The following is a 27,381-nucleotide window of genomic DNA, read 5'->3' as shown; positions in this document are numbered from 1 at the left end:
CTTGATAAGTATTATTTTAATTTCTATAAATAATTTTTTTGTCAACAATTTTGTTTAAAATTCGATATCTCAAAAAATAGGACCAAAATCTAAACAATAAACACAAACAAAATTTCAGTATTTAAAAACTATGTTTGCAAATAGAACTTTTACATATTTAGACAAATATTTAATTTACTAATAAAATAAGCTTGTCTTCAAAAACTTAAATGACATTCAATAAATCAAAAAAGACCTTAATTTATTGAACTTTGTTTTCGAAAATCATTAGAGTGGTTTTTTAGTCCAAAAATTATTTGATATTTTTGAAGACCAAATATAATTAAGAAAATAAAAGACCCTGTGCAGAAAAATTATTCAAATCGGTACATTTGTTCTTGAGAAAATTAAAAACAAAATAACGGTTCTAAATATGTGGGGTACCCTTTTGGCCTATTACAAAAATATTTTTATTTTTAAGAATTAACTTCTTACTTTTACATCAAAAGATTAATGAAAGTACATCGAAACCGAATTTTTGACATTGACCCCTATTACGAAAGGTTCCACTTACGATACTAATAGTTTAAATATAATCGACACATTTTTAATAAAAAACTTTTTTTTTTTAAAGTCAGATTATCAGAATTGTAACTTTTCTTCTGTGTCTTTTTTAATTTTTTAATTGCAGCAATTTTTAAGTATTATTCTTTATTTGAGCTCAGCGAGTTACTTCAAAAAAACAATGCTTCGGATTTTGTGACTGAATGTAACAGTTTTTGTGACTTAAAAGTTCATTGATATTTCTGAAGTTTAAATTACCGATGTAAATATTTGTGCATTGATAGATTTAAAATACTTTTTTAAAGTAGGTATAATACCTATTAGCTGTGAGTATTTAATATCTATGGTGTTCAGAGATCACTATTAGTTTATTTTTAAATTAGCATTATATTGGAAATTTCAAAAGGTTTGACGGTATTTTGTGCGGGAGACATTGCAGTAATAAACAGTAAGAGTGTAAAGTATTGTTTCAAACACAACATTTGTATTTACCTATTAAAACAGGATTTTCCAATAAAAAGTTGTACTTTGATAGTACAAAAAATCAATGGATGTTTATTTCATTGTGAAAAAAATATATGCCATTACCAATGGTAAAAGATATTAACAAAATAGCATCTAGTCTATAATTTCTCAATTACTTTACGAAAAGTTTTACCAACCTCATCTTCGAATTAGTAGAGTGCAATAAAAACGCCACAAAGTCCCAAAAACTCAACAAATAATTACACGTCGATGATAGAAAGGCTCTTCAGCAATTCCTTAGGCTCAAATGTCATTTCTTCTTAATTTCTTAGCCTTCCATGTGAAAATAGGCTTATTAATTTTTCAATAAAAATCTGAATCATTTTGACGCATTTAAGAAACCTAGCCATAGAAAAAACAACGGTGTTGGTGATTAACCGGCTTAAACCATTGTGTTTACGGACCTTAAGAAGCCTTAAATCCTAAGCCTTTACGCAGAATATTGGGTAGTTTTGTTTGCGTATGGCCTAAAATCGGTGAACAACACTGCGGGCTACAGCAGCAATATTCTCAGTTGTTCTTTTCTCATAAGCTCAAACGATATTAAACTTCACTATTTGCTGCCTATACATAATTTTACGAACTGTAGTTGCAATTTTATTACAATTTTGGTAAAGAATGTTGACTATTTCAGTGCAGTCAGCAGTCAAATAGTGTCAAAGATGGCTGCTTTAAAAGAAACAACGAACTAAATAATGAAACGCTTTATTTTTATTTTTATACTTGGGGATATGGGGCCTGTTATAGACATCATTGATTTTTTTTTAAATTTACGAAATTGACAATATCCTTTATTCAAAATTTGTATTGAAATAACTCCAGTTTGATAGTGTAAAATTTGAGTGAAAATATGCCATTATTTTAAATGTTTTATTCTGAGAAACTTGTAATTTTTACTTGCGACATATAGGAACTACGAGTATATGGCAAGTTTTGCATTCGTCCAAAATTTCAAACTTGAGATTTTAATTAAACATGATATTACGAGGGTAGAGAAGAAAAAATTATTCCGTCCACTCTGTTTTGTCTGTCTGTCCACGCTACTACAGCCTAAACCATTGGGTCGATTGAGTTCAAACTTGGAAGTTAAGTTTTTGAAAAGATTCGAGTTAGGCGTTTTTTATTTTGTTTTAAGATCAAAACTAACAGTGGCCCCCAAACAATTTTTTGGTCACAAAACGAAAATTCGAATTTTCGCAAAAACAAACCGATAGATTTTTCTTTTAATTTTCTATAAAATTTTATTTTTTAACTTGTTTTCTTTCAATAAGAAAAACTTATTTTTGTATTGTTCAGGAAAGGTACAACTCATAGAACCGTTATTTTGTTTTTTAATTTTCTCAGCAACTTTTGAACCGATTTTAATATTTTTTTTTCTGAATAAGCTCTTATATTGCCTTAATAATATTTGATTATCAAGAGAACAATTTTTAATTTTTTGGATTTTTAAAAAAATATTTATTTTTTTTAAATTGTATATCTCAAAAACGGGTCAACATTTTTTTGTGAAATTCAAATGTAGAACATATATTTACAATCACTAAGCAACTGCATACCAAAAATATTTTAAGAACAAAATTGAAAATTACATTACATTAAAAACTAATTTAAAAAAACCGTTCTAACAATTTTCAAAAATCTAGGGTTTCTTGATTTATAAAATGATATTTAAATTTTTAAAGACAAACTTATTTTTCAGTTAAATTTTGAATCTTAAAATAGTTTTTCTTTTAAATCATTTTAATTGTGGATGAGCCCAAAAGAGTGCATTTTTTTGAAAACATTTTAATAACCTACCTCTCTTTTATCCAATTTACTGCATTTCATACATATTTATGTGTTTTTATAACTTTAAATACTGTGAAAATCAACGATGGTCATCTTGGTATTATCTTGGTACCTTTTTATATATGATTTTAAAATATTATTTTTTACGAATAAGGTTGTTTCATACATAAAGAATAAATACTTAGTACAAATTAAAGAAACGGGCCTGACTGCAAACAACACATGAATAGCAATTTCTTGTACCTGTTCGTATGCTTGTTTTTTTTTTTAAACTTTAACGAAGAAATAAACTGAACGTAATAATTCATGCTTGCGCTGAAAAGTTGTAGGAAAGAAGGAATGTTGTATGCACCTTTTACCTACCAATAACGTTCCTTCATTATCATCATAAACATGTCTTTATTTATCTATCTGCAAAAGGTTTGAACACGCCAATTAACTATTCTTTATTCGCTTTAGACACCTACCTAATTACGCAACCAATAGGCGATTGCTTTACAATTTAAACATACATGTTCTTCCTCTTTCTTATCTTCAGATAATTTACTTTCCATCCTGGTTCTTCCAATATGAAATTAAAATAAAGCTATCCAAAGGAAAAAGCTTTGAACGAACTAGTTGAATACACAACCAATTGTTTTCGTTAAGTATGCTTACAAGTATTTTTCATTCACCTGATGAGTTGTCCTAGAATGAGTTGTGTCTTGGGATGAATCACACATTTTTTGACAAATTAAATGGTATTTAAATCTTTGAAGACAAACTTAGTTTACAGGCACTTTTTTAAACAGACTTTTTGTATACAGGAGCTGGTTCGTTCCACCCAGTCGTGCATTTTATTTTAAGTGCGTTTTTGCACTTAAGCATAACTTAAGAATAACTTGGAAAATTACTTTACAGATAATAATTTTATCGAACTTTCTCAGGGGTGATTTCCTACATATAAGAGTCAATAGCATTTTAGTGGCAATACTTATTTTGCTTAGTGTATTTGTAATATGGTCCCGAAAAGTTAATGTCTTTTCTAAATATACATCAAGATATTTGACATAATCAACCCACGGGATATCACAGTTATTTATCTTTAGCTGATCAAGTGGAATAGCAAAGGCTTTTCTTTTTTTTCTGGTAAAAAAGATTGCCTGTGTTTTATCAGCATTTATACTTACTTTCCATGTTATGAAATAATCATGAATTTTATGTAGAGCATGTTGCAAGTCATTTAAATTTCATATCCAATCTTACTTGAACTGTAAATGGTGGTATCATCGGCAAACATTGCTACTTCGCAGTTCATATTTCTGGCAACATACGTAATGTATAATACTGGACCTAATACTGACCCTTGAGGTACCCCCGATGTTATATTTTTAATGGAAGAGTGTATTCTATTTAAATGAACTTGAAATTACCTGTTTCTAAGGAAGCTTTATATTAATTTTATTATATATTAAGGACTACCGAATAATTTTAGTTTATGAAGTAGACCATCATGCCATATGATTAAAAGCCTTTTCAACATCCAGAAGGACTACACCCGTTGATTCTTTTGTATTCATTTTGTCTAATATATTTGAAAATTCTAAAAACTTGATGTGTCGTACTATCATCTTGCCAAACTGTTGGTTTGGCACAACATTGGAAGACTCGAGAAAATCAAGAAGTTTAATTTTAATAATTTTGTCAGGAATTTTTCAGAGTACCTACTCCTGGTGCTTTATTGTTCCGCATACCATGTTTTATTCCTTTAATGTGATATTAATGATATTGTGACAAAAACATCTTCTGGCAAAGGTTCATCATAAGTGTTCATAAAGTTAATTGACTCAGTTACTATTGTTATCAAAAATTTGAGGCAAGAGTTGTTCGTTGCAAAAAAAAAGTGAAACGATTATGTTCCGGATTATCACAAAAAAATTGAAATGATTTAAAAGAAAAGTTCTTTGTCAAATAAAGCATTTTTGTTTTAGTAAAAAAAGCCTTAATCTCGTTTGTTTTGTTTTGAAACCAAATAAGATTTGAAATATTTTTTAATCTCTTTAAAATTTCGAATAAATAAAAACAATAATGAAAACCAGTGATAGATGTAAGCTGGCTTCTTAAAAAAGATATTCTGAAGTCCGCATTAGTCTGAATTCTTATTGATATTACCATCACTCGCAAAGAAATCGAAACTTTTTATCAAATGTACTCGTATGTAAGTAAAGGGTCCGGCAAAAAAAAACTCATATTTTAAAAGGCGATGACAAATAAATAAACAATTTCACAGAAATATTTGATTGAATTTTTTAAATTAAATACTATTCCATTTTACATTAAATAAAATAAACTTAGTTTTAAACATTACCATTTTATCTAAAGATAGCTTTAAATATAAACGTCTAAAAATACGGGAGGTTTTTTTGCCGGACTCTGTATTTTCGTTGATATTTGTCTACTCCCACTTCGGTATTTTGTATCATTGCTAATATGAAAATCGTATCAGAATTACAAATGATGTTCCTTTATGAATTTAATATTTAAACAATTGTGATTATCAAACGTCGTACAGAATAAAAATTTAAAAAGAAACACATATCTATACTTTATAAATAATTTAATTCCATTTCAATTTATCTGTCTAAATGAATTACTTGAATTATTCGTCATTATAGAAATCACTTTCGATTCTATATAATTTATACTAACATGTGTATTGTGCATGTAAAAACTTTACATTATTAATTATTTAAGGCACGTGTTGTCTGCATTTTTGTTTTTTTTAAATTTTTGCTGACACTAAAGAATGATTTCATCAGAAAACAAAAAAAACTAGGTGCAACCCACACTCGGGGTAACTTCCTATTGTAGCCCTTGGAAATAAGAGACTCGAATTCAATATTGTCAAATTATGTATAAAAATGTTTTTCTTTTTGTAATTTTTTGTAAACAATTTCACACATTACAAAATACCAAGGGTTTTCTTAGAGGTTTCATTTTAATAATCAGCTGTCCCATTGTTTTTTTGTACTTTTGTACTTGGAGCGATGCATACCAAAAATTGACACCTAAAGCCAACAATTAGAAATACATTCATTTTTTAACAAGAAAAATGCGTATACGCCTGAGTTTACCACATTATTTTGTGAACTAACAATTTCAATTGTAGTTTCAGTTTTCTTAACACCTAAAGATATGCAATAAACATAAACTTACAGAAATGAAAAGCATTTAAGGCGAAAAATTATCCATGCGATTTTTATCTCGAAAACATCAAGAACTTTGGAGTGGCCATGTGTCCTATTCATGTAACCTATTATCGTTGGGTTTAAAGTTTTAAAATCGAATGGAAAATTCAAATCGAGTCGAAAACCTTTTGTCTGTAAATTTGTTTGCTTTAAAAATAAACCGATAATTGATTTTTTCTTTGGCAAATCCCTTTTTTGCATTCTATGAATTCCTAATCAGAAAAATCAATTCTATTTGACGTCAACGTCTCTATCTAAATCTCGTTCCCAAAATATCATCAGCAAAAAATATATATCCCCGAAAAAAAAAACAAAATAAACACCGGCACCTAATACGTGGTGTTCGCAGTTCTATTTTTAGAACCCCCAAAAGCTTTATCTAATTAACACGTGCACTCGTCATCCCAGATGACCTAATTTTTTTTTTGTTGCCTCAAACAAAACGAGAGACTCTTGTTTTAATAAACTCCTTAAATCCCGTAGAACATCATAAAAGGTCAACCTTAAGTGAGCTAAGATACAGAAGCATCCAACTCATATTAATTTGCTTGGAATTCCTTCTCTTCTTAAAATTTGTTGGTAGCAGTAGCTATCATGCTGAGTTTATGACTATTGAAAAAAAAGCTTTAGGGCCATCTTTAACATATGTCTACCCGAAAACATAGCCAATTTTCCTTAAACAAGGATTTCTGCTTAATTACTTTTCGCCCTCTCACACTTTGTTTTATGTCTTTCCGTCATCGTCTCCCGCGCACAAAATTTATCCGGATGTACCTATATATAGAAGATAAACCAGGATAATATTGGTGTTGAGGAGGAGGAGGATGGGAGGCTTGGCATCCAGCTGAGTTTTCTTGAATCCTCGTAAGACAGATTTTATTTTATTGGGTGAAAAGATGTGCGTGCGCCTTATTGTTCTAAGAAATATCCTTACAGGCATGATATAGCACATCACGGGTGTTTTATGATACCTAATCACAGGAATCTCCTTTATTTCTTAACTTTCCATTTTTAGTTATAAACACAAAGTGGTTGAGTCGAGGTTGTAAAGCTTTGTTTTTAATTCGATGTAATTATTGTGTGGGTTATGTCTCTTAGAATTTCTTAGTTTACGAGTGTTGTCTTTTAAAAAGTAGGACATTTTTTAAGAGGAATTAGATTTCATACTTCTGGAATTTTAAGTTCGAGTTGTTTTCGAATTTAGTTCAAAACTTAAAAGATTTATTTGTTTAATTTTTTTCAAGCTGGTGAAACTCTCCATGATGATGATCCTCTACCAACGGAAGATATTAATGCAATGGATGAAGCTACAATCCATAATAATAACTCAATAGATCCAAATGCACCTATTAGAATAAATATTACAAATGAATTGGGCCAAATGCATGGAATCGATGGAAGGTAAATTTTGTATTAATTATATTTTTATTTTATTATTATTTATTAATTATTTTGTTTCTAAAGAGGACACAATAATAAAATGGACCAACCCAATCATATGGATGATATCGATGCTGGACACGATCATAAGGTAAGATAGTCACCTCGAATGTGAGTGTCAACTATCAATTGATAGTTGATAAATATCAGTTCTGATAATTGAGAATGTTCTTAACAAGAATAAAAAGAAAATGTATTAATATCTGTTAAAGTTCCATAATTTCTAAATACATAAAGTTTTAAGGGATAAAACTTAGAATTTATCAATTACCAACTGATAGTTGATACTTGCAATTTGATTTTGAAACATTTAACACTGTTTTGTATTTTTAGAAGAAAAAGTGGCCAAAATGGACAAAAATAATAATATTATTGGTTGTATGGGGACTTTTCACTGGTTTTCTTATGACAACAAATGAAAAAGTCGTTGAAAGAAAATTACTCTCCGTTCCACCTGCACAAATACCTAAAGGTAAGTTGATACAAAATTGATTTTTAGTTTAAACTTTTGAAAATATTTTATAATTAAGTGGTCACTATACTTCCCCGGTAGTGACGTGGATTCCAGTGCAGATATAATAGCAAACTTAATTCATTGTTGAATGAGAAATTTTATGCCTAAGAGGGTAAAATATATTAAACCCAAAGAAAACACATGGTCTGAGTTATCAAAAATTTAAGTTTCCGGAATTACAAAGCCAACCCAACTGAGGAAAACCGGAATAAGTTCAAACAAGCTAGAATGACCTTTAACGGAAATATACGACGCATTAAATTTTTTCACTACCAGAAATTACGGCGAAAATATTACAATGTCTGGTCATTTGTAAAAAATATGCATAACATTAAGTCTTCGTCGGTTCCTACGCCAGTTTCTAAAGACACTCCCTATGTAAAATCGATTGATAAAGCCAATTTGCTTGCAGCATAGTTTGCTGTTGATTTTTCGTTACCAGAGTGTATCCTGAGTGCTTCTGTTCTTAAGAGCGTGAACTGTTCTATGCGACGAATCTTCTTTCGCACTCGTTCAGTTACTAAAGTGCTTACAAATCTTGACATTCACAAATCCGCTGGCCTGGGTAGTATCCCCGCTATTGTTCTAAAAAGGTGTTCTTCAACGCTGGAAAAACCACTGCGTATGCTTTTCCGTCTCTTTCGGAGTGGATGGAAAACTGCATTTGTCCAGCCTGTCCCTTAAAAAACGCGAATATTCCTCCCCCACTGACTATCGTCCAATATCAACCAAGTCCCTGTCTCCAAGGTCATGGAAACGCCGATTTATTATCAGATTAACAAATATCTTGAAGAACGGAAGCTTCTTTATGACCTGCAATATGGCTTTCGTTGCTGGTGATATCATGGTTTATCTCAATGAACAGTGGAAACATTTTTTACATCGTTTTGGAGAAAGTAAGTTTATTGCACTTGATATTTCAAAAGCATTAAATAGAGTTTGAAACCAAGCCCTCTTATCAAAAATGCGTGCATTTGGTATTGACAAATCCCTTCTTCCTTGGGGTAGAAATTACCTTTTGGACCGTTCAATTGAAGTAGTGTTTGGTGGGTTTAAATCTTATATCCACAAAATAAATGCTGGTGTGCCCCAGGGCTCCGTTTTGTCTCCGACGCTCTTCCTTATTTTCATAAATTATCTTTTGTCTGAAACTTCAACCCCACTAAATTGTTTCGCTGCTTCTTATATTCGTTTTTAGATTCTCATCCTTGTTCTTCAGATGTAGACGACTAAAAGGCAGCTCATTAATTTCTGATCTTGACAGCATTGTAAAGTTGGGAATCAAAAACCGTGTGAAATTTAAGGCTTCGAAAACTTAAAGCTATCGCAAAAGCGTAACCCTCCCCCAATGCCACTATCCATAAATGCATTACAAACCACTTGTTAATTTGTTATGGAGTAATCACATATTTGACATCGCCCAAAATGCTGCTAAGTGTTTAAATTTTCCCCGACGATGCAAGAAGTTTTTACCCTTTCTGATCTGGCTACAATTTATAAAGCCTATATTACTTACTGTAAAGTACAGAGATTCTTTTTTTAGTCGCACTACACGAATCTGGAATGCTTTACCAGACTCAATATTTCCCATTCATTACAATGTGCAGGCATTCAAAACCAATGCGCATCGGTATCTCCTTTCGAATCCTATCCTCCCTTCCTAATTACTCGTACTGTGTATAATCATTATAAGGGTATTCATATCCTCTTTAGTGGGCGTACAATATAAAAAAAAATTATTTACAATGTGTCTTTCTTTATGCCTTATTGTACTTACCTCTGTACGATACCTCCGAAATTGACGTAAGAACCTTTTTTTTTAATTTTTACTTATTTGAATATTTGTTTTTGATTCTCTTAAGTTCTTGAATATAATTATTTTAGTTTTGAATAATACTTTTCATTTTGAAATATTAATATAAGAAAGAGTGGATAATTTAATGGATTGATCAAAATTCTGATTATCGCATTTTGTTTTAAAAAATTCTTGCTTATTTTCAGTATTTTCCCCGAACTTAACTTTGTGTATGATTTGAAAAAGAAAAATCGTGAAACTCAGTGTTTATTCAGTATTGTTACAGTTTTTAAGAAAGTTTAAAAGTATAGTATTTTCAGTAGTAGAGCAAAATACGGAAGATGGAAAAAATATTTACCGAGAAGGTATACAAACTGTATTTCCATTATTCTTCATTGAGTGAAATACTGACATAGACCTACTTATGTCCATATTTTCACGTGCATAAGTGACTTGTAATTTTGAATTATAAGCTTTAACTTTTAAGTTAATTGATAGCTATGTGCTGTTTTAAAAAGTTGGTAATTTAGAATTTACTGCTAAAGTCTACAAAAATACTTCACCAAATTGATAAAAATGGATGCTGGGATCTTCAAATCTCGTGAATAAACGAAGTAATCCACTTCATTTTTCTGTTTTGAAATGTTGTTTCTCATTTTTCAAATTTTCGATTTTTTATATTTTGAAGAAGAAAAGTCTTGAAATTCTGCTTTTATGGAGAGAACAAAACCTTTAATAAGGCCATTATAGCAACATTTAAAATATACCAAGTAATTTAAGCAGTAGAGAAAAAAACAGAAGTTTTCGAAAACATTCACAAGTGCGATATCAAAATTAACTTAGAATTTCAATCATTGTTCATTGAGTAATATATTGATATAGAGGTCTTAACAAATTGACACTTATGTCCAAATATGCATTCAAGTTTAACTATTGAATTCTTCAGAAAATTTGTTTTTTATCGTTTGTTGATTTTATACAAAAAAATAAAATCTGTATTTTGAAAATCGGTATTTTTGAAAACAAATTTTTGAAGCAGTCAATCTTTTTAATTTTTTTTTAACACAGTCATTCAACATTTCTTAAGAACCTATTGACCATCCAAATTTTGCAAGAAATCAAAAAGAAAAACTTAGCTATTAGAAATATCACTAAAATGCCAAATGATAATTGTTACGGCACTAACATATGTCAAAGTTTAACACCGTCAAAATTTCACCGATTCATAATTTCCGAACCATACTTATACTTGATATTTTAATCTTCAAATAATGAGTTATTGTAATCCGTCCGATTTTCGAATTAAACATTTTTAGATTTTTCGAAATTTCAAAGCCCCTCGAATCTTAATCAAAGGTTCTTAAAGATTTGACTTCGTACGTGTGTATACGTACATTCTTACGTTCATACATTCGGGAAACCTTTTTTCGTCGGCCATATCACAAGAATCGAAAGAGATAGATTTTTTTTACAGATAGTAGCATCAAAACGTGTTAAGTGGGTGGTATTTTTAAACAATAACTATTATAGTGTACATTTTAGTTGATCTTGTCTATCTATGAAACCATTCACTCAACCAACTTTAATATATCTAATTTTAGTTATTCGACAAAAAACAAAGTAATAGTTTTGACATACGTAAAATATTTATTTTAACAAAAATGATTCTACCTCTAACATAGATTACTGCAGTAAAAAATAACGTTTTATACTTTTGGTAAAATTTTTGGAAAATTCGAAGTGACGGTTTTTACAAAAAAGAATTAAAATCTAAAGAAATACTGCACACAATTTGTAAGAACTAACTGACGACTAGAATTTCTCCAGAACAAAATGAAAGTATTCACTATATTTAATTCTTTATAAAATATTGTTATTAAAATAAGGTAATTTTCTTAGAAAAATCCAATAGGTATTTATGTTTATAAGAAATACAGAGTGGGCGTGGTTGCTTCCTTATCTGAAACTCTCTCGCAACTGAGCGGCTATTAATAGCAGAGCGTTGGCTTATGGCTTGTTCGAAAGCACGTTATCTAAGGTTTTCGTTATGACTAGTTCAGTTTCAACAATACAGTGGACAAAGCAAGAGAGCGCGTTCACCGTGGAGGCCTACATTTCTTTCATCCGTTCGATCATTGCAATTCAGTATGCTTTCAGAAACCATTTCAATAACGCACCTTCAGGTCGTTTTTCTGATAAGCAATGGATTTGTTTGTGGGTGGACACGTTCAAGGATAACGGTAGTGTGCAGAAGAAACATAATGGACCTTCCAGAATCGTCATATCAGGACGCCAGAAAATATCGAAACGGTAATGGCGGCGATTTTGAAATCCCATAGGCGATCTGCACACAAACATTCGGCTGCATTAGAGATTTCTAGTCGCACAGTGAGACGAATTCTTCATGAGAAACATAATTTTCACCCAGGCAGTGGTGCAAAAACTTAATAGACGCGATCATGTTGCTTGTTTTCTTCAGTAATGAGGGACATGCGATATTGGAGCCCCACTAACCCTAAGGAACTTCATAAGCAACCTCTGCATACAGAACGTGTGACTGTTTGGTGTGCAATATCCAGAATGGGCATTATTCGCCCATGGTTCTTTGAAGACATTGAAAGAGCATTTGCGGTAAATTCTGAACTCTATGTCAGCATGATTGTGGATTTTTGTCTGCCCAAACTTGAAGAAATGAATGTGAAGTGTTGTTCCAACAGGATGTGGCCACAGCTCACACAGCAATAAGGTCAATGAATATTTTGCGTGAACACTTCCCCGAACGGCTCATCTCTCTTAGAGGCGATCTTCAGTGGTAAGCATGATCGCAAGATTAAGCCTCATATGATTTTTTCCTGTGGGGCTACCTTAAATCGTTGGTATACACTGATCGTCCAAAGACCCTTTGTCTTTTTAAAAATAATAATTCGAGATGTCGTTTTCAAAACCAAATAAAATAAAACCTTAGACAGAAAAAATAATTAAATCAATATTGTCAATACTTTTTGTGTTATGATTTGTTTAAGTAAGAAAGTAAGCACGCCCGTCCCACCCTGTATAATTTTCGAAAAATGCTACTAAAAATTGGGTTTCCGTGAAAAGAACACAGATATTGATATCAAACATATTTAAGAATATTTAGTAATACAAATGCAATCAAATAAATGTATTCAGTGTAACGTGTAAATATTCAAAAATTTAACAAGAATGTTTTTAAAAGTTACAAAACTGTGTATACGCCCGAGTGCATGGTCTACAATTATAAAGATGAAAATAAGATATCACCATTATTTTTCAAGCAGCTTAAAGTAAATGCATCCTCAAGCGTGATAAACATTTTTGACACTTAACACTCATTCATTTTGGCCTACAATACAGAATTTAAAATGATTTGATTAAAAAATACAGATAATAGAATATAACACGAATTTACCGCCATTATAAATTAGTCACAATTGGTAAAAATGTGATCAGATTTTGTTGACAGCTTAATTAAATCAATAAGTCAACCAAAACAAGCCGTGAGAATAGTGCGTGAGAACTGTAAAATTTAGTGTTTTCAATATACTTTACTCCAAAATTGGTTTGCAAATTAAAATCATGCTTGCATTTCGGAAAACCTTTATAAGCAAATTAAAAGCCTAAAATATATTCCTTTATAATTTTGTCTTTTCATTGATTAAAATGTTGGTTTTTGTTGAGGTGCTGCGTTTGCAAAAATCAGTAAATACGATTACATATTATAAAACACTAATAAGCTGTGTTATTTTTTCTCTTTTTCCAGACTTCATTGTAAGCAATATACCAAAAGGACTTCGACTTGGAGTCACATTGGATGGTGCCTTTGCTTCAGAACACAGCGCCAATAATCTAACCACTAATTATTTGTATGTTTTTGTCCAACTGTTGTACCTTGGAAAAGAAGAAATAATCACCTCGAATGAGACAACAGCCCTGATACAGGAAGAGCTTGAAATAACTCACACTCAAAATCTGAGTGAGGTGTGGAAACTCCCCCTGCTGGACGAAGAACTACTTGACTTTGCTCCCGAAGTCCGACGATCAAAAGTATTCACTATTGATGCAGCTAGATTTACAAAGATCCACAGCGAAAAAGCTGCTCTGCGGATTCGTATGAAATCTGATGCAAGTCGAGGCATTCCTCTGCAGTTCAGCTATGACGATACTCCAATCAACAAGGACATTGGCGTTGTGTATGCGGCTTTGGTTTTGTGTGGTCTGTACATTATGATCATTTGGGAGGTGGTGAATAGGACTTTTGCAGCCATTATCGCATCGACCATGGCTATTGGAATTCTGGCAGCTTTGGACGAACGTCCACCAATGGCACAGATCATGGCGTGGATTGACGTTGAGACGCTACTTCTGCTTTTTGGAATGATGATATTGGTTGCCATTTTGTCAGAGACTGGAATTTTTGATTACTTAGCTGTGTTTGCTTATAAGGTAGGTTTTATTTTGACGGCAGCTGTTTATTCAGGCTCTTAAATTTTTTTTTTTGAAATGTACTTTTTTCTAGATCACAAATGGAAGAGTTTGGCCACTTATAAATTGTCTTTGTTTGTTTACGGCCATTATGTCATCGTTCCTTGACAATGTGACTACGGTCCTTCTTATGACGCCGGTCACGATACGACTTTGTGAAGTGATGGGTCTTAATCCGGTGCCAATTCTCATGTGCATGATCATCTACTCGAACATTGGTGGAGCCTTGACACCAGTCGGAGATCCTCCAAATGTTATCATTGCTTCGAACAGCTTCATTGCTAAAAATGTAAGACTCTTGGAAGTCTTGTTGTTGATATTTAATTGGACTTTAAAATTTATAAATAGGGTGTCAACTTTACAGTCTTCACAGCTCATATGTTAATTGGGGTTCTTGTGGTGATGGTTCAAACATATATTCAGCTGCGTTACAAGTTCCGAAATATCAATGACCTTCGATTCAATGAAGCTCAGGACGTGCAGGAGTTACGTCATGAAATCTCTGTTTGGCAAAGAGCTGCTGCATCTCTCTCCTCATACTCCAAGGATGAAGATCTTGTCCGAGAGACTCTGACCAAGAAAGTCAATCGGTTAAAGAGAAATCTGAAGAAGAAGATTAATTCTGGAGCAACCGTGGCTGATAACTATGAACAGACTCTTGGACAGTTACAAGCGAAGGTTTGTTTAATTTTTTCTATCGATTTGAGATGTGATCTAATATTTTGTGTCTTTATTCTTTTAGTATCCCATCAGAAGCAAATCTTTGCTGTATAAGTCAGGAGTTGCTCTGGTATTTGTGATCAGTTTGTTCTTCCTGCATTCAGTGCCAGAAATGCAGAGGCTTTCATTAGGCTGGACTGCTTTACTGGGAGCAATTCTTTTGCTGATCTTAGCCGATCGTGAGGATATGGAATCGGTGCTGGCTCGTGTGGAATGGTCAACGTTGCTCTTTTTCGCTGCATTGTTCATTCTGATGGAATCCCTATCGGAACTTGGTCTGATTGATTGGATCGGTAAAATGACAGTGAATGTTATCTTGTCCGTTGGTGAAGACTCACGACTAGCTGTGGCAGTTCTCCTTATTCTCTGGGTAAACTGATTGTAAAAGTTTTTATGAGAGCTCGATTGTTTAATGAATTTGTATAACTTTTTTAGGTATCTGCGATAGCTTCAGCTTTTGTTGACAATATTCCATTGACAACAATGATGATCAAAATTGCCATTTCACTAGCACAAAATAAAGATTTGCACTTGCCATTGCAGCCATTGGTTTGGGCATTGGCATTTGGAGCTTGTTTAGGAGGTTGTTTTCACATTTTAAGGTTTTGTCATCAATAATTTATAACTCAGAGTCTTATTTTTCAGGAAATGGTACATTAATTGGTGCTTCAGCGAATGTTGTGTGTGCTGGTGTAGCTGAACAACATGGATATAGATTCACATTTTTGGAGTACTTCAAGTAAGTAACTAAGTAGGATTTTTGTATGCTAAAGGTTTGAGTTCATCTTTTTTTTTATTGAGAGGGTGTCTTACATACCTTGGAATTTTTGTGAAAGTTTAAACTTAGCACGAGCATAAAAAAAGGATTGAAAACGTTATACCGGTGCATATTTATTATAGTTTCAAAGTAGAAGGGAAATACGAAATTGGGTATAACATTCCACATTCTTAATGTGCAGCTGATTTTGAGGAAGAGTTATGTTGAAAGTTCAGCGATTGGATAGAAATTTGAGTTAGTAATATTTCTTCAGAAATTTTAAGAACTCACAGAAATGCATAATAAAAATGCTTAATTTGAGATGCACTTTTACTTTATAGATTCTGTTTTTCAGCCGCACATCAAGAATGTGGACATTTGTACTCAATTTTTGTGCTATATCTCTTTTTGTCAAAGTTGTTGTTTGAACTTCTATATTTTAAAAGAAGACAGTCTCAATGTTATGTTAGGTCTATATTCTAAAGAACATATTAAATTATTTTCTTTTCGCTTTTTCTTTTACAGAGTTGGTTTCCCGGTTATGATAGGTAGTATATTAGTTGCAACAGTGTATCTTATGGTTGCACACGTTGTATTCCAATGGCATTGATGAACCATCGAAAACTACACAAAATAATAACGAATTAAAATTAAAATAAAAAATATGATAAAAAGTTCTCATTTCTATAAGAATAATATATCAGAAAACTATACAAAGTGTAGTTATATTGATACATATTCAACTCATTCACTGTCAATATAAAAACAAAATAAAACTAAAAGAAACAATAAGGTATAAATAATACAAAAATAACATAAATTTGTCCTTAAAAAATAAATGAAATGAAACAATGAATTTAAATCAAGTCTAAAAGAGAATAAAAAACAAGAAAGAACTAATTGTAAAAAAACTTAAAACAAAAATTATAATAATTATATTTTTCAAAGAGATATACATACATAAAAAAAACATTTATTTTTACACCAAATAATTGTTATACTAACAATATTAGAGATAATGTAATTGATATACATAGTAAAAAAATTAAAAAAAAAAAACAAAATGTTATGCGATTCATGTTAAAAACAAAAGAAATACAAATTAGAATGCACTATGTCTTAGTTAGTTTATAATTTTAAAATACTATTATTAGATATTTAATTAAATTCCTTAAATTTAAGTTTGTTATTATATGAAAAAGTGTTTATTATTGTGAATGTATAATGTATTATATTGGCTGCAATATATGTATATTTTTCAACAAAACTAAATATATACCATATTTTTGTTTCTACAGATTTTTCTTTTGTTTTGTTTAATTTAGTATAAAAATGTTTGTAAATTTTTATTTCAGTATATTTTATGTTTTACATGGTTTTTTAAAATCATATGGATTTCTTTGAAAATTAATCCAAAAATTTAATTATTACATACATAAGATCGTTATATGTTTTAATTATAATTTAAGAAAAAAGAAACAAAAATTTAAAAAAAAGTCAATAAAGAAATGCGATTCTAAATTTAAATATAAATTTTGTTGATTTGTTCACACATTTTGGAAGAGGTGCAACTACAAATAATTCTTTAAGAAAATTAAATGTGAACTTTTATTTGGGATAAATGCTTTATTTTAAGCATACGAAAGTTTTTGTAATCGGTTTGATTTGTCGAAAAGAAAATGTTTGCTATGTTTCTTGTCCCTAGAATGTAAATCAAAGGTTTAAAAAGAGATGTCGAACGGAATACATAGAGACATATATCAATATATTACTTAAGCATTATTGATATTTCGACAATACTAATATCGCCCCCGAAATAGTTTCTCTTGCTGTTTAATCTCCACGGTGGAAATAATCTTGTAAAAATAAGCTTTCAAATCATAGTCAATCAGTTAAGGTTTTTGTTCCTTTTCACATTCCTTGCCAATCTAAGCAATTAACTTATTTTTGCGGCTTGAAGAGCTGCTATCTTTGGAAGCCTAATAGTGATCATCTTCCTTAACTTAATAAGCATGTTATCAACTTTTATTTTTAGTGTTAATTTGAACAGAGGTGGTAATCCTGATTCCAGATGAAAAACTCTCTTAACAGAGCTTCGTAGAAGTTTCTCAACAGTTTCGTTGTGGCGCGTAACTGATTCCAAAACCGCTTCAAATGTATTGAACAAGCTGAAATGGATTGGAAATTTGGTATGAAAATATCTATTTCAAGTTGCACTAATAGCACCTTTAGCTTTTGTTAGTTTCTCTCTTGGATAAATTTCCATATTTAAATTCTTAGCTAAGTGAACTCCAAGAACAATTAGCGGAAGCCCTAAACTGATGCAAGTTAGATATTACCGCCATGCAAGAAGTGCGATTCGATGGACCGCAAACTAAAAGACTGTGATGTTTACTACGGCTACTGCAACCGAAAACAAAGACAGCGTCTAGAACTAAACCCAGGCTAAAAGTCTTGAGTTTCAACAGTGTGAGCAAGCGCATCACGACTATCCGCATCAAGGCTAAATTCACCAACATAAGCCTAATATGTGCGCATACTTCAACAAAGGAGAAAGATGAAGAAACTAAAGACATATTCTTAGAGCTCTTAAATAAGACAAATGAGCAGTGTCCTGGCTATGACATTAAAATTATCTTTGGAGATTTGAATGCCAAGCTAGGAAAAGAAGACATCTTTGGTGGCACAATTGGTAGATACAGCCTGCACAGGGACATGGAAATCTCCTGATCAATCAACTGTCAATCAGATTAACCACATTGCGATCGACGCACGACATTTCTCCAGTATACAGGATGTTCGAATATTCCGAGGGGCCAACATTAAATCGGACCACTACCTCTTTGTAGCCAAGGTACGGCCACAGATATCTCGATCCAAGCCAAAACAAGGAATTGCTGTGAGAAGATTCGAAGTTAGACGGCTACAATCGCAAGAGACTGCCATGTCCTTTTTCGATCAAGTCTCTAATAAACATTGCCTTGCAGCCATCAGAGATGCCGCCTCTAAAGTGCTAGGTTTCACACGGCCACCACAGCGAAACCCCTGGTTTGACGACGAATGCCGGCAAGCGCACGCCGCGAAACAAGTGGCATACAAAACAGCGCTGCACAACAGGACTAGAGCTGCTCGCGAGCTCTACGAGCAGAATAGGATGAAAAAAGAGAGCATGAGAAGCGCGCGATCGAGAAGATAGAGGGATGTCACAACAGGTATGAGGTTCGTAAATTTTACCAAAAGGTACAAAAAACCTCCCAAGGGTACCAGCCACGAACCGAAGCCTGTAAAGACGATCAGGGTAACATCGTAGTAGAACAGCAGTTTATGTTGAGAATATGGAAAGATCACTTCTCCAAATTATATAACGGCGATGACGAACCAAATTCCGCTGTAAGGGAGATAGAACCACTCAACCTCGGCGACGCAGATCAACAATTCCGCCTACCCGACCTTGACGAAGTGAAGATAGCTATATCTAAACTTAAGTCAAACAAAGCTGCTGGAGCTGACGACATCGCTGCCGAACTATTCAAAGCAGCAGGCGATGACTTGGTACGGAGCATGCACCAACTTATCTGCAAAATATGGTCGGAAGAAAGCTTGCCCGATGAGTGGGATCTCAGCATAGTTTGCCCGATAGATAATTGAAGGAGACCCTCCAAATTGCACCAACTACAGAGGCATCAGTCTCCTTAACATTGCATATAAGATCCTCTCTGCCGTATTATGCAAACGTCTGAAGCCATTCGTCAACAACCTTATCAGTGTGGCTTCAGACAAGGAAAGTCCACTATCGACCAAATATGCACACTACGGCAGATATTGGAAAAAACCCAGGAGCTTAAAATCGATACCCACCATCTCTTTATCGATTTTAAAGCCACGTATGACAGCATCTATAGGGAGGAGCTCTACCGAGCAATGTCTAGTTTTGGCATCCCTGTCAAACTTATCCGTTTGTGCAGAATGACGATGGAGAATGCACGCTGCTCTATCAAGGTCGGAAAATATCTTACCGATTCATTTGATGTCAAAAAAGGTTTTAGACAAGGCGATGCACTGTCATGCGACTTCTTCAACATCGTTCTGTAAAGAATTGTGCAAAACTCAACCGTAAACACTAGAGGCACAATATTACAAAGGTCTATCTAATTACTCGGATACGCAGTTGATATTGACATAATTGTAAGATCGAAGCGTGATGTCAGTGGTGCGTTTTAAGCATTGCGACGGAAGCGAAGAAGATGGGTTTGGTGGTCCAAGAGGGCAAGACCAAGTATATGCTGTCATCAAAAATGACATTGAACAACAACGTCTTGGACGAAACGTCATCATGGACAGCTATAACTTTGAGGTAGTTAAGGACTTTTTCTACCTAGGCACCGCTATTAATGCAGACAACGACACCAGCGCTGAAATCAAACGAAGAATAACTCTTGCAAGTCACTGCTTCTTTTTACTTAGAAGGCAATTGAGAAGTAAAGTCCTCTCTCGAGCATCTAAAATCACCATCTATAAGACACGCTGAGGCCTGGACCCTGTCAAAGAAAGATGAGAGCGTCTTGTGATGCTTCGAGATAAAAATTCTTCGGGTGATTTTTGGTCCCGTCTGCATAGATGGAGAATGGAAGAGAAGAGATAACGGCTGTACAGCCACACTGACCTAGTTAACAGAATTAATTATCGTTAAATGGCAATCCGAGATGGAATCTTCAGAAATATTTTTTTTCAAGTTCGACACGAAGGCGTCAACTGTGTATGCTTTCACAAACTTTACACCGTGAGCGACGCAAGTAACGTGAACCATTTTCGAGTATTACCCTGGCAGAGTTTTGCCACTCTCCTTCATTTACGGTGCAGCGACTGTTACAAACAACAAAACTTCATCGGGCCACAACAATCGTATCGTTTCATCTAAAAGCTGAGTTTTTAACTAAAGATTTTCAACGGTATGCGAAAATGTTCGTATTTCTCTTACTGCAAAACCAATTATAAGAAATTTATTAACATAATTTAATAAAAAAAGCAAAAAAGGCAACAATGGCGAAGAAATGCAAAAAGCAATTATGGTATGAATAGGCAAAAAAAAGCAAAATAAAATACATATATCTGCAATCATCAGGGCAACACGTTTTTCGAAAGTCGATTTCACCTTCCGGTTAACCAAAATAAAGGCAAAGTTAGTAAAATCCTATTCCTGCACATAATCTTATGATATAACGTACAACTTTTTTTTTATTGAATTTTAAAATCGACCCGCCTTTTATGGAAAACCCTTGATGTATGACAAATTCTTTAAAACTACGGAGGCACATCAACTACTATAAGTGCCAGTTACTGCTAGTCATTGGTGCATTTTATTTTTATTGCAACTCTCTAATTTAATTTATGGTCGATGCCAACTGAGTTAATAAAAATATTCCAAAACCTATCGAGACCTAACCCTCTCAATTTTATTCAAAAAGGCTTAAAAGTATAGTCGACGAGTGTGTATTTAGCCTGACAATATGCTAACCAAAGATCATAATCAATACAGTAAAAAAAACAAGCAAATGCATTTTTCCAGTTGCAACTTACTAAATAAAAAACTTAATGTACAATCTCCCCAACCACTTTATTTATTTAAGAAGAAAAAATGGTTTATCGGTGAATGTCTTCTGTTAACGAATCCATACACAATTAATTTACCTTAACATAATACGAAAAACAACAAAAACAAAACAAGCACTATTGACACAGTAAATTACAAAAAAAAAACATACATACATAAATAAAAAAAAGAAAACCAAAATTAAACACCGGTTTTCTTTTACGTATGTTCAAACGTTAAATTATTACTTAAAAAGTCGTGCAAAAAGCCAACAACCCCAACATAAGTAGACACCATATTCTGCAACTTTTCATGTGGGTTTGATCACGTATTCAAAGGCAATACAAAATATCTACAACCTAATACTGAAAATTCAATACGACGGGTATTGGGGAAAATCCTATAATTTTCCATAAAAAAAGAAATATAAAACTAGATTGACTAATTTACACTTAATGCAACAATTAATTACCTATTTCAAGTTTATGATTCATTGCACAAAAAAAAAAAGAATAAAGTTCGTTGAAACTTGATATACCTACATACATATATGTATATTTCAAGTCTGTAATAAGTTATGCTTCAATAGACATACAAAAGAATGTACTCGTACCTTATTTAGATAATCTAGTTTTCAATGTTTTGAACAACATTAAAAATGGAGAATAAAATGGTTTAATAAATATTTCTTTAATAATATTTTCAATATAAAAGGAAAGAACAAAGAAAAACAATTTATATCTAAATTTTATGAACAAAAGAAACAATTTAGAATTTGTCTGCAGCACTAAGAAACGATTGTATTAATCGAGAAGGTTTTGTTATTATAAACTTTAATGTGCAAATTTTATAGTCGAGTAATAACATATTTTAATTTAATAATAAGATACCTCTACCTACAAACATAAGTTGATTTTAACTTAGTCGAACTGCAGGAAGTTTAATTTTTATTGAATGATGCAGACAACATCTGTTCTGAAATTTAAATTACTTCCGCTATGAATCAGTTAAGTCATATTAAAAATGTTTGAATTTTCGATTTTTAGAATTCTAATTTCTGAAAACTTCTGAACATTTTTGACTTGGATTTGTAGTTAAAAAATAGAACACTTTATCACTTGTTTTATCATTTCTTAACTTTTGTTGATGGTGTGCAAAGAATATTTATTTTACTTAACAATGAAAATAAAAGTAAATACATTGCAGATAATTGTTGTTTTTGTTTTTGGTATTTTCATGTGAATTTTAATTATTAAATTCGGTCAATGGGCAATAAAAGAAAAAAACAAAATCAAACAAACGAAAGAGCTGAGTAACGAACTTGTTTTTGAAACATAAGACTGCAACATATAACTTAATTATTAATTGTGATCGGAAACATGTGTTGTATTTTGAATACACAGACAAAAAAAAATCTGTATTCAAAACACGTAGTTACAGGAAAAGACACGATACGGCAATTTGTCGCAGAAATGTTAGTGATTAATATACTTAAATTTCACGATTTAAGAGGTTTCTGAAAATTATTACCATTCTTCAATTAATTTATAAACTGTACAGTTGTTGATATAAAGTAAAAGGCAAAATTAATGTATACCAATAAAGGATTTTAAATAGTTTTATCACATTAAGGCCATAAAGAGAAAGAACATTTTTGTAAAAGTTAAAGTAAAAAATTGATTCGAGTTTTAAGATTTCTTGAAAAAAAAGATATGCATGGTCTTTCAACGTTAAAGAAAAAGAAATGTACTTGCGATTAAGGAATTTATATTTATTTATTTAATCGTCTTAAAAGTTACACACTCCATTTAGACTAATAATTATGATACATAACATAAAAATAAAATACAAAATTTATTATAGCATTATAACTAATAACTAATAATAATTTACTAATTTATGTTTCAAAACATTTCTATTAATATTAAAATCAATTGGAAAAATATATTCATTAAAACCCATACAAGCTCTTGTGATAGGATTATACTTGGCATAGCTATAGTACTGTGGTAAGGAACATTTAAGAAACCACAGTCACAGGGGCGCAAGTTCCTAGAAGGCGCATAAATAAAAAACATACATAACAAAAGTGGACAATCAATATTAAAATTCAAGACATCAAAAGCAAAAAGAATTTAGTTTAATTTTCTTCTCTGAGCAAGAGGTTTTAGATCAATTCAAATACACCTCCTTTCTTAAGATGGAACATTTGAATAGCCAAATATTTTTCGTAAGGCAAACTTTGTGAACCTTTTTTGAACTTCTTCTATACGACAAATGCTAGAGAGGCTCCATATAACAGTACGATATTCTAAATGTGGTCGGACGAGACTAGAATAAAGAGCTTTTAATGTATAGGAACTTCGAAATCTTTTGAATTTCGAAAAACAAACCCAGCATAGATTTTGCTTTTGAGATCACATGGGTCTATGTGATTTGAGAAATTCATTTTACAATCGAAGACTACGTCTAGATCCTTATGGCTATCAAGTCTTTGTAAAATGTCGTTTTCAATTTGATAATTATAATGTAATGGATTTCTAGAAAATGTCACAACGCTTCATTTCTTATTGTTGAAATATAGTCCATTGATATTAAACCATTTAATAAAATTATTTAAAACGATTTGAACTTTTTTTTCAAATCGTCAGCAAATAGAAGACATTTAGAAAAAGTAAGATGTAATATGATAAATAGAAAAGGTCCAAGGTGACTACCTTGAGGAATACCCATTATCAATTTGTACCACCTGTTTTCTACCTACTTAATAGCTCTTTTACCACATTAGTAGCTGAGAGTGAAATCCATATGTCTCTAGCTTTTTTTAAGAGAACACTTTGTTGAACGTGGTCGGAAGCCTTTTAAAAGTCAGTGTAATAGTGTCACATTTCCATCTGTGATAGTAGTGGATCTACGTTTTTAGAAACCATGTTGGTAAACTGAAATGTTATTGTGAATAAGATTATACAATTGTTTTTTTTTTTTACTACAACTTCAAAAACCTTAAGAATTAACTGCAGTTTTGCAATCGGTCTGTAATTTTCAATCGAACTTTTTGTACCGCATTTATAAAGGGGAGTTATTATAGAGTATTTCCATTCATCGAAGAACTCACCATTACTTAAAGAAAGGTTAAATAATATAAATAGCACAAGTTGTTAAAATAATTGGTGGAATATTACCTGGTGAAATTAAAAAAAAACTTTTTTCAAGAGATAAAATTTTCTTGTAAGACATTGACTACAAATAACTGCAAATTGCCAAAATCAACCATGATCTGAATTTATTGGATTTTATACTCATACTCCCTACAAATTTGTTTGAACTGTTCATTTAAATGAATTGAAGATTTTTTAATTTTATTAAATTTATTCATGACATTTTTCAGTCTTGATATATTTTTGTTGAACCAAATAGGTTTATTTGAACATTTAAATAAAGATTTTTTTAGGAACGTAAGGAGAAACCGCTGACTCTTAAATTATTAATTTTGACTGCCTCGATTTTGTATGTTTGGTAGTCTATAAATACAAGAATGTTAAATGATGGCTTTAAAATTACTAATGTTTGTACGTTTGTCAAAGAAGGGACGTTAAATTTCCTATTTTTTTAATTCAAAATGACAAAACTTTGTCAAACTGGTTTTAGATATTATATGATTTTTAAACTGGATATTGAAACACGACATAAAAATATCCAAACCATCTTTTGCTTGATTTGAATGTGTTGCTAGCAAGAAATACGGTTTTCATAGGTTACAAGATAAAAATTGATGATACTTTATTTATATACAATGTACTGCAGAGCGACAACCGTTATAAATATAATAAAACATGAATTCAAAATATATATTAAACTAGCTTTTACCCGTGACTTCGTCCGCAGTATGTTTGAATTGTGTCGAGATGGGATGAGGCCATACTAAGTGTGATTGTCATAAGTTAGGTTAGGTTAGGTTAATACATTTTACATTTTACAACATATTTTTATAGACGACGTTTTTTGTTTTTGCCTTTCGGAAAGAACGTAAAGATTTTGTGGGTTTGGGAAAAATATTTTTTTTTCCAAATTTACACCTGCAATTTTGAGCGTTTGCCCCTGAGCTTTATTTATTGTTATTGAGGTATGATGTTACTTGCTCCGTATCCATAACATTGTCTACTGAGAGATACTCGACGACACAATTTGTTCGTTTATCTGGCTAACTATCTCATTAGCTGGAGCTAAAATTGCACTCTTACGGAACCACTCTCGATTGCCCATATTTATATGCAGGTCTGTGCTACACACAATTTGACAGAATTCATGACCCAACGTAATCGAGCCGTTACAGTCTGTTGACATACAATCTTCTTCGATTTTAAGAAGAGCAGTGGTATACTGTCCTGCTTGAGAATCATTGTGTAACTGTACTCGGATATTCATAGTCAAACAAAACTTTTTTAAATGAACCCATAACACAGATGCTCGAAACATACGTTTATTTCATCTAGTAATCACCGGCAGGGTCTGTCTAAAGCCGCCAGCTAAAAGATCCACCATCCCTCCCATGATAGCCTTGTTGTTCTTGATGTCCTTGATGATTTTCAGTGTGTTCTTTTTTGTGGGACATTGTACATTCATCCCAAACCAAAAAATCACACAGCTGCAACATTCTTCCACGCTCACTACCTTTGCTGATATTACTTACTGGAGTTTCCTCATGAGCTAAGTTTAACGGCAGTTTCAAAACCGAGTGCGCTGTACGGCCATCACTAAGCAGCGTAGCTGCTATTCCTGAGGAAGCTATTGCTAAAGCAACTCCATTGTTTTTCCGAATTTGAGCTAACAATAGATTCAAGAGAAAAGTTTTGCCTGTGCCTCCTGGAGCATCTAAAAATTGCAAACCAGTTCTCCGGTGGAAATTTTGTGTATAACTTAACTGTGTCAAAAACTATTTTTTGTTCTGAATTTAAAAGTGGAGCATCCTCTGTTATTCGCTGCAAGTTTAACATGTTCGACAACTTGTTCCATAAGGGTTGGGAATGAGCTGTTTTTCCGTAATGCCAATTTTATACAAATATTATTCAAACGTTTGGTAATTTAGGAGTGAAAGGTATCAGATTCCCCAGAAAGTAATTTTTCCCATAGGGATGCATTGTTTTCCCGAGGTCAATAGTAACTCATGTCCTTTTTTAAGTCTCAAACTATTTCCTTACCAAATTTTATTTAAATCTGTTGAGTAGTTTAGGTATAAAAGCGATCGGCCCACCTCAATTTTCCCATGGGAGTGCGTCACTTTCTCGTAGTAAAAAGTAGCCTATGGCCTTTTTCAGGTATCAAAATATCTCCACACCTAATTTCATGCAAATTTGTTTAGTAGTTTAAGCGTGATTGAGTAACAGACAGACAGACAGAGTTACTTTCGGATTTATGATATGGAAAGTATGGATTAAGGGCTCTAAAACTTTTGGTACAAAACTTTTCCGATTTGAGCGATAAGAAAAAAAGGACTTTTTAAATATTAGACAGTAAACATCACTTTCTAAACTTTCGTAACTTGCAGTTTAATCTGCTTAAAATTAAGCTATATTTCTTTTCGAATGCATTTTATTTGACATTTCTCAAATTCAGACTAACTCAATTGGATACTTGGCAGTATACACAGTTGAGCAACACATTAAAGTTGTTCAAACGGTCAATTTGAGCAAATCGGGTCTGAAGCTCGTACGGCAGAAAATATTGCTGATATTCGCTATAGTGCCGTCCACCTCAATTTTTCGTCTTGACCAACAAATACACCTCTTACTCTCGTCGTTGAAGAACATTATGCATAAAGACTTGCATTTATACCCTTACAAGGTGAAATTCACTCAAGAACTGAGGCATTTTGGTCATTTCAATCATCGTCAATAGTCAAAATGGTGGCAAGCAATGGCAACAGAGATATGATCGATTTTCGAAGAAAATCATCTTGAAAGTTTCACCTCAGTGGAGTCA

The 27,381-nt window shown here is 32.2% G+C and overlaps 1 protein-coding gene across 4 annotated transcripts in view; it reads left to right on the top strand.

The window, feature by feature from the left end:
* LOC129949504 (P protein) overlaps positions 1–17,095 on the top strand; it is a 106,739-nt gene extending 89,644 nt beyond the window's left edge. For 2 of the 4 annotated variants that reach the window (XM_056061009.1, XM_056061012.1), the window contains exons 3-12: positions 7,328–7,484; positions 7,548–7,614; positions 7,857–7,995; positions 13,614–14,296; positions 14,370–14,624; positions 14,684–15,013; positions 15,078–15,425; positions 15,491–15,638; positions 15,701–15,794; positions 16,338–17,095. In XM_056061009.1, the coding sequence (XP_055916984.1) occupies positions 7,328–7,484; positions 7,548–7,614; positions 7,857–7,995; positions 13,614–14,296; positions 14,370–14,624; positions 14,684–15,013; positions 15,078–15,425; positions 15,491–15,638; positions 15,701–15,794; positions 16,338–16,422 (2,306 nt within the window). In that variant the 3' untranslated portion in view covers positions 16,423–17,095. The remainder of the gene's footprint in view (positions 1–7,327; positions 7,485–7,547; positions 7,615–7,856; positions 7,996–13,613; positions 14,297–14,369; positions 14,625–14,683; positions 15,014–15,077; positions 15,426–15,490; positions 15,639–15,700; positions 15,795–16,337) is intronic. The other 2 variants (XM_056061010.1, XM_056061011.1) reach the window with 1 other exon arrangement.
* The last annotated feature ends 10,286 nt before the right edge of the window (positions 17,096–27,381 follow it).

This window comes from Eupeodes corollae, chromosome 3, assembly GCF_945859685.1.
Source record: "Eupeodes corollae chromosome 3, idEupCoro1.1, whole genome shotgun sequence".
Classification (NCBI taxonomy): domain Eukaryota; kingdom Metazoa; phylum Arthropoda; class Insecta; order Diptera; family Syrphidae; genus Eupeodes; species Eupeodes corollae.
Note: the sequence above shows the minus strand (reverse complement) of the source record. Positions and strands in the feature narration are given on the sequence as shown.